Source organism: Anarrhichthys ocellatus, unplaced genomic scaffold, assembly GCF_004355925.1.
Source record: "Anarrhichthys ocellatus isolate YVR2014 unplaced genomic scaffold, GSC_Weel_1.0 scaffold58, whole genome shotgun sequence".
In the NCBI taxonomy this organism is placed as follows: domain Eukaryota; kingdom Metazoa; phylum Chordata; class Actinopteri; order Perciformes; family Anarhichadidae; genus Anarrhichthys; species Anarrhichthys ocellatus.
This window is the reverse complement of record NW_022280088.1, coordinates 712,592-721,203: the sequence shown is the minus strand read 5'-3', so window position 1 is coordinate 721,203 and position 8,612 is coordinate 712,592. Positions and strand designations below refer to the sequence as shown.

General features: G+C 37.8%; 1 protein-coding gene across 3 annotated transcripts in view; it reads right to left on the bottom strand.

Moving 5' to 3' along the window:
- Positions 1 to 1,747: 1,747 nt before the first annotated feature.
- Positions 1,748 to 8,612, bottom strand: part of LOC116396636 (mucin-2-like) — a 10,204-nt gene continuing 3,339 nt past the window's right edge. For 2 of the 3 annotated variants that reach the window (XM_031871373.1, XM_031871372.1), the window contains exons 4-14: positions 8,010 to 8,592; positions 7,662 to 7,840; positions 7,031 to 7,095; positions 6,651 to 6,802; positions 6,263 to 6,534; positions 5,685 to 5,749; positions 5,449 to 5,591; positions 4,995 to 5,338; positions 3,259 to 3,323; positions 3,026 to 3,165; positions 1,748 to 2,835 (exon numbers count right to left, since the gene is read on the bottom strand). In XM_031871373.1, the coding sequence (XP_031727233.1) occupies positions 2,726 to 2,835; positions 3,026 to 3,165; positions 3,259 to 3,323; positions 4,995 to 5,338; positions 5,449 to 5,591; positions 5,685 to 5,749; positions 6,263 to 6,534; positions 6,651 to 6,802; positions 7,031 to 7,095; positions 7,662 to 7,840; positions 8,010 to 8,592 (2,118 nt within the window). In that variant the 3' untranslated portion in view covers positions 1,748 to 2,725. The remainder of the gene's footprint in view (positions 2,836 to 3,025; positions 3,166 to 3,258; positions 3,324 to 4,994; positions 5,339 to 5,448; positions 5,592 to 5,684; positions 5,750 to 6,262; positions 6,535 to 6,650; positions 6,803 to 7,030; positions 7,096 to 7,661; positions 7,841 to 8,009; positions 8,593 to 8,612) is intronic. The other variant, XM_031871374.1, reaches the window with a different exon arrangement.

The window sequence follows — 8,612 nt, the reverse complement described above, 5'->3', positions numbered from 1 at the left end:
GCATCTCCCAAATCTATAGGCAGGCAGGAAGAGACCCTTCTACTGTGGAGTGCTCACACTCTACACGCAGCATGGCAATGTCAGCGTCCTTGTTCAGTGGGGTGAGTTTTGAGGATATGTTATACAGCAATGTGATCAATATATTGTTCATTCATACTTTTCTATCTCTTTGACATGTCAGGCTCCTTTTCAGGGTCTATGCTCGCTGGAACGATACAGGACTGGAAAAAAGGGCGGTGTGCTTCGGTTGTGTTGCACCTGCCGCTTGTCTTTCGGTCAATGTTTTGTCGCGGCAGGGCATGCATTCATCTGGCTCCAGCCACTGTACCCACAGATTCCAGTAGAGGGCGGAACCTGGGTTATTTAGAACAAAGGTTACAATATTGTAACCCTAGTTCTGGTGGAGCTAGGGTGGAGGCCTCTACCAAGGGGGCCCTGCCTCTCCTGTGTGTGTGTGTGTCATCATGGCAAAATGTATTCCTGGAGATGCCTATTGAAGCGGGAACTACCCCAGAGGCAGTTTTGAGTACTGTCTGTCTGTCTGTTGAGATCCAAATAAAGGCTGAGTTTGAAAGACTGCTGTCGTCTGAACAAAGGTACCGTAAGTAGTGGGGTAGGAAGTTGGGAATGGGCCATTGGCCCACCCAATTTATGGCCCTGTCCCGATTTGATGTTACAACTGGTGTGAGTGGAGTGGAAACCGGAGACAAATTCCATGTATGCATAAGCATACATGGCCAATAAAGCTGATTCTGATTCTGATTCTGATTGTTGTGGCAAAAGCACCACCATTATGTTGTGGCTGAAATTAAGAGAAGATACATAGTTCTTGGAGTAGCAACCAGCGGGACTGTGTAATGCACACAATGGCAATTCATAACAAATCCAAAGTATTACTTCTTACAGCTTAGTCTTATAGTCTAAAGTCAGCCCCTTATGTCATTTTCCACCAATCAAATCCGTCGATTGAACCACAAAAACAGAACATCTGGTCTCCTCATTATGTCATGCTCTATTGTCCTCGTCTGGATCAAGATAACCTTTTGGCAGAACATACATGTATGGGAAATGTTTTGTATATAATTATAATTATAATTTGTCTGGCACACCTTTGTCACTTCCTATGAATGTGCTTATGAAACCAAGTGTCAACAAAACAAGTTATGTGAGGATTTTCTTCAACATGATAATTATTATAATTGTTTGCCTTTGGTTGTATGTTCTTTGGTTGCCATGGTTTCTCATGCATCAATTCTTAGGAAACACAATTATCATTTCACCAACTATCGTTACGTCTAGGCGGGATTCTGACTTAGAGGCGTTCAGTCACATGGCTGTGCTCAGTCACGTTCAGGAGTAGTCGATCACGTCTTGTCACTCAAAATTGACTTTTAGGCAATAAGCAGTTGGAATAATAAAAAATATTCTATCTTCATTACAGATACATTCACCTACAACAGACGATGTAGATGGATTGTGATTCACTGAACGTGTATAGAGAAGCATATTTTATTACAGTGTTCTGTACGTCTTGGCAATCATCATAAATATTGTTGTTGTTGTTGACAGTTATAAATACAGAAAAAAGTTGGAAATGATTAGATTCAGTCATCACATAACAGATATGTAATCTATAACAGCACTAATTCTAAATGTTCAAAGCTGTCATTCTGCCAACCAATCATAATGAAATATTTTCTTTTAATACTAAAAGAGAGTCAAAAAGAAAAATTTGAAAACCAACAAGGTCATTGGAAAGGTAAAATTTTAATAATTTTAAATTAACAAAGATACACATATTTATTATTCCCCTTCTTGAAAACATACAGGAAGAACCAGTGTTTAATTTGAAGAGTTAAGCAATTACAATCAATCATCTTTCTAAATGTTAGATTAATAGCAGGACACTTTTAAACTTGCATCTACCAATCCACTTGTCATACTATTAACTTGATACTGGATGGTTCTGCAATCCCAACATAGTGCTTAATGACAACTTATTTCAATGTTCAATGACATTTTCTTTACTACAACATTCTCATATGGCAACTGTGGTGTTGTTAAAGTAAGCTACCTTAAACTGCATGGTTATGGTTGGAGAAAGATCATCTTTATAATGATTGGTCTCACAAGTAATATAAGTTATTGGTCTTCAGCATCAACATTAGTTCTACACCCCTAGCTTTTGGCATCACACTACATTAACTGCACACTTCTTCCTTCATTTGCACTTCACAATGGCATTGGATGTAAATTGTGTCCTGCTAAATCGTACAATGCTTTAATGGGAAATAAAAATGTTGTACATTTTCCTATATGTATTTGCATGTTTTAACTATGTTAACAATGTCACATGAAAAATTGCATATAAAGAAGCATTGCCAAAACAAACACGTTGTATGACATCTGCCACAAAAATGGCCAAAAAAGTATCATATTAAGTATTTTTGATTACTCACAATCTTTATGGTAATCAATGGTAAGTTATTTAAATACAATTTAATTGAAACACAAGCGATTGGAACATAAAATGTGGAAAATACTGAAAAACTGTCTCAATCTTTGACACAGTACACATCTTTTTACCAAAATACATTGTATTGATAAATTTCATTATGCACACTTGTTATGTCTTTTGATTTTAGTTCGATGGTACATTTATTTTTTACTCAAACTTGATAGCATGAAATATTGGCAATTTCAGTGCATCTACCTTGGGTTTGGGTTAAAAGTCTATCAGCATCTGTGCTACAGCCAGCAGTGTTAATGAAAAGACAGCCAGTGAGCCCATTGTGGACTGAGGAGGACTGCTTGATGTTGATGTTGATGTTGACTCTGAAATATAAGAAAAAGCAAAGATTGTAGTGATTGTTAGATTAAGTTGTCAGTGAAAATATCTGGACAGAAAGTAATTAACTAAAATACTTTAGTTCAAAGTTCAAAAATATAGGCTAAAAAGGAAGCTGCATCGTACTTTTATATTTAAAAATGAACAAATAATAAGTTTAAGTCACCAATAACTTACGTGCAGAAACGCTGCCTTGTATAATGTTCAGGGTGGTGCCGCTGAGTGCACTGCTTAATTGTGAAGTTGCAACGCCTGCTGAAGGAACTGAATTTCTATCTTGAAACACAAGGGTCATGTTGGTTCTCACTGATCCACTCCTACAGTGACAAAGAGGTAAATCAACACTTTTTAAAACAAAGTAAACAGCAAATGTGTGGGAGAAGTTGGTTATTGATCAAAATTAATCTTACGTGAAGCGGTTTACAATGCTACGCCTGAAGGATGATCCATAGAGAGTGTTAGCCACTCTGTTAACCTGAAAGACAACATTACGGTCATTTGCAATTCAAAAATACAAAAATGTCTACAATGCACAAGTTCCCTGATTGCCCTGTAAATCAGGGATGTTGCTAAGGTTTGAAGACAATGGCGAGTGAGCTGAACTGGGATTTGACACAAACTCATTTTGGGGACGTGTCTAACTTGCAGCAAGGGAGAAAAGAAAAAGAAACACCTTCCAATATAATGCGATAATCACTGTGTAATTTATAGAAATTTTGATGTTGAATTCTTAAAACATGGCTCGTGCATACTGTATTCAGATGCAGCAACAGCTCTATGAGCTACAAAGCTCTTGCATCATTTTAGTACAGACTTTCATGAATTAACATTATCCCAATTAAAAATAGTAGGACAAATTTGATATTTTCTCAAAGATTATGTTTGGTGTTGCTTGCTCTGGTGTTGTTAGAGGACAAAAATATCTGCTTCAAAAAAACTGCCATAAAACACAAAAAAATAATTAATATTATTTTCCTCTTTCAGTGAGTTAAACCTTTACACCAACATCAGTCCTGATCATATTTACTGTTGTTTTTTATGAAAAAAATAACACAAAATGAACAATGTTCTGTATATTATCTGCGAGGAAGAATTACTTTTCTACTCATTTCACTGTCCAGGATATGTCAATGTTTAGCAATAGGCATATCAGTTTCAGTTGATATTGCATTTGATAGCCCAAACCGGTTAATTAATAAGAAAAAAAATGCAGAATGAGTTTACATACAAGAGGTGCTTTTCTTTCCTTTCGGCGCCGCGTTTCAAATCGCTAAATCCATCCAAGTTTGTATGTTTTGTTTATTCTTTGCTGAAGTGTGTTGCCACATTTTGATCGGGTCATGTGTGTTCTGGTCAATTGGCCACTGATCATTATCAGCTAAAATCTGTTCTAAATAGTTTGATCGGTGAAATTTATAAAGGCCTATCATGAGAATTGATCAGATGAAGCATGAATTCTGTGGATGTGTGTGCTGTATCGCACATACACTGGGCCCGGCACTGCGGAGCTCGCGCTGTGCGTCCTGTGAGAACAGTTCGATTGTTCGAACAGTTCGATCAGTGCCGAAGCTTCTTTCTGCGCCCATGTTAAATTACTATGCAGACTGTAAATCTATAGACCAAACGTGTGTAGCCAGTTAAAAATGTCCTCAGTGGTTAACTGTTGACACCCCTCATTAGCAACAACATTGACTTCGTCGCATTATTATTTCTGCAGTGTCAGATTAAAAATAAACTCCCTTTGGTACTTCAAAGGAAAAAGATATCCCCTGCTAAAACTGCTGTACAATTATTATGTATTAATTCCTTCATTATCTTTATTTGCTGTCAAGATCAAAAAAGGGTTGACTCAATAACCAAAATATAAGGCATATTAAGCAAAAAAGGAATTTCAAGGATAACAGATGTAATTGTTTCCATGTGAGAATTATAGGGACAGACTGAATGATTAATCAGTGCAAAAATGTTAGCAACATGTGTGTTCCTATAGTCAGTGTGCACATTGAGAATTATTTAAAAAAATACATTATTTGCAGTTATATTTAGAAGACGCTTCTGTTTCTTATGATGTCCATGGAATAGTATTGTAACAAAATAAGATCTCAGTTAATTTGCAGTACACTAGTATAAGGCAAAGAAATCTAACCTCTCTGAGGACTTCTGCAGCCAAAGTCCGAAACGCCGTTGATGATGGTTTGGAGAGGTCAGATGTAAATGCTCGGTCGAGACGAAACTCAAGGCCAAGGGTTCCCTCACTGGATGTAGGAGGATCTGTTGATGCAGTGGTGGTTGACGTAGTTGGAGCAGCAGTTGGAGCTGCAGTTGGAGCCACTGTAACATTGGGAGCAGCAGTTGGAGCCACTGTAACATTGGGAGCAGCAGTTGGAGCCACTGTAACATTGGGAGCAGCAGTTGGAGCATCTGTAGCATTAGGGGCTCCGGTCAGGGCAGTTGTAACAGTAGGTGCAGCGGTGGTAGTAGCAGAAGAAGCTGTACCAAAACCAAAGGGTTATCAATGAATATGACACTGTAGCATGCATGTAATTTAAATAGATTGATCAATAGATTAAGTTTGATTCTTAAACACTCCAATCACTTACTTGCATTAACACTGCCTGATAAAATGTTCAGGGCGGTAGAGTTCGTAAGTGCACTGCTGAGTTGTGAAGTTGCAGTGCTTGGTGAAGGAACTGAGCTCCTGTTTGTGAACACAAGGGTGGTGGCGGCAACCACTGATCCACTCCTTTAATGACAAAGAGACACAGCAGCACTGTTTAAAAGCAAGTGACTGGTAAATGTCCAGAAAAATTAGCCAGTGATTGATATTTAGTCTTACGTGAATTTGTTAACAATGGAGCGAAGGAAAGATGATCCAAACAGATTTGTACACACTGTGTTTAGCTGAAAGACAACACAACGGTCATTTGCAGTGTAATGGCTCACAAGAAATGCAATGTTTGATTTTGAGGCTGCTGTACCTTTTTTGTCTTCTGTATACATAATATGTTTACAAGATTACAGAAGTCATACTAGACAAATATTGAGCAAATGAAGGAATAAAATGTTTTAGTTATTGCTGCTTTACAATTACAATTATGTGGACAAATATTTAATTAAGATCAGCACAATAATGTTAGAAACTTGAGTTTATTTAGGGGGCATTTTGATTCATTTCCAAAAACCAAAATTTGCAGAATATTTTAATGTTTCAGTGGTTTTAACTTTAATGTAAGATAAACTTGTTTTTCTCCTGATGCTCACATGATTAACATTTTTTTGGGGCTAAAATGCTTGCTTTTTAGTCAATATTTGTTGAATATTTGCTTCTTTTTCTTATGATGCCCGTGGAGTATTGTTACACAATAATATTTCAATGTATTTGCAGTAGACTTTCATAATGTAAAGACATCTTACCTCTCTGACCACTTCTGCAGCCAAAGTCTGAAACTCCGTTGATGATGGGTTGGAGAGGCCGGGTGTAAATGTTTGGTTAAGACTAAATGTAAGGCCAAGAGTTCCCTCATTGGATGTAGGAGGATCTGTTGATGCAGTAGTAACATTGGGAGCTGCAGTTGGGGTCACTGTAGCATTAGGAGCAGCAGTTGGGGCCACTGTAGCATTGGGAGCTGCAGTTGGAGCCACTGTAACATTGGGAGCAGCAGTTGCAGCTGTTGATGTAGAAATTCCTGTAAAAACAAAATGCAGATAGTTGTAGCATTTGAAGAAGCTTTGGATGCAGTAAAATATGCAGCTCTGCATACTGTATAAACCATGACGAAACAAAACATAAAACAACACTTACTTGTTGCAACAACGCTTGATGTATTCACTGGCAGGGAAAAGTTGGAATTGTTGGATGCTGCCTCCACCAGAACTGTTGCCACAGCACTAGTTTCTGGCACTGAGCTGGCATTATTAAAGGTCAGCTCTGAATCTACCACAACTGAACCTTGTCTGTAAGAAAAATGATAGCTATCATAATTATTGTTGTCTGTTATTTGTGACAACTCAGTATGAAATGGTAATATACCGCAGACATGACAATGACAAAATTATTAATCAGGGAAAACAGCCACTCAGGTTTGAAGAAACACTTAGATTTGTGAGATAACTATAGCTTAAATAAGACATACTGTATATTATTTTTTTCTCAAATGTTTGATAAAGAATCATTTCAAATACCTGAAAGCTCTTATCAAGACTCGAAGGAAACGTCTTCCAAATACTTTTCTAAAGATAAGTTCAAGCTGGGGAAATGAAACATACAAATGGTTAAACAATATCTAAAAAAAATTAGGACGAAAGATAGGACAGGATTGCTATAACAAAACTATTATGTAATTTTGGTTGTTTATTCTTCCATTTGATTTCAAAGCTGCAAAATCCATCCGTAAACATTAGATTAGCCAATCTAATGTTGTGTCTAAATGACTTGTTTATTACTTTTCAAAAGAATTTAAATTTCTACTGCTCTGTCATGATGATCATTTGTTTCTCACACCAGCTGTTTTTTTTCCAAAAATACATTTAGGTCATGTGAAAAGTCACCTATATTCTGCTATGCCTACGACTTACCTCTTTCTCAAACACTGATTATAAACAATATCATGAATTACACATATGTGCTGTGTTTTCAATTATATTTGCTAATGTCCGAATAAAAGTAATTAATCACTGTCTTCCTATTAATGTTGTATGTGCTAACCTGCTGCATTGTCATTTAATGTTCTGTCATCTAAACGTTTCATTCTGTATTTGAACACGATTGTGGAAAGATGAAAAAGAAAAATCAAATGAATATATAAAAACTTACCGCTGTGATCACTTCGTCCTTTAATTGCTTGAACTCTGGTGAGGACTTGTTTCTAAGTTCTGGTGCAAAGGTTTTCTGCAACCTAAATTCCAGCATTATCCTTGAGTCTGCTGCTGGGACAGCTGTAGTTGTGACTGGAGAAACAGTTGTGATAACTGGTTGAGCTGATGTTCCATTTACTAGTAGAGAGGTTGCATTTCTTAGAAATATATTAAATATTAACTGGTACCAAATTGTACAAGTTTAGAAATATGACTTTGTGCGAACATTTTCATACCTATGAAACATGAAGATTTGTTTTAGTAAAATCATGTAATGATGTTTTGAGTTTCGGAGACTTTGTATTACCTGGTGGTGGGGTCATGCTGATCGGTGGTGAGGTCATATTGATCGGTGGTGAGGTCATGTTGTTTGGTGGTGAGGTCATGTTGACTGGTGGTGAGGTCACATTGATTGGTGGTGAGGTCACGTTGATCGGTGGTGTGGTCACGTTGATCGGTGGTGAGGTCACGTTGATCGGTGGTGAGGTCACGATGATCGGTGGTGAGGTCATATTGATTGGTGGTGAGGTCATGTTGACTGGTGGTGAGGTCATGTTGATCGGTGGTGAGGTCACGTTGATCGGTGGTGAGGTCATGTTGATCGGTGGTGAGGTCATGTTGATCGATGGTGAGGTCATATTGATTGGTGGTGAGATCATGTTGACTGGTGGTGAGGTCATGTTGATCGGTGGTGAGGTCACGTTGATCGGTGGTGAGGTCACGATGATCGGTGGTGAGGTCATATTGATTGGTGGTGAGGTCATGTTGATTGGTGGTGAGGTCATATTGACTGGTGGTGATGTCATGTTGACTTGTGGTGAGGTCATGTTGATTGGTGGTGAGGTCATGTTGACTTGTGGTGAGGTCATGTTGATTGGTGGTGAGGTCATGTTGATTGGTGGTGAGGTCA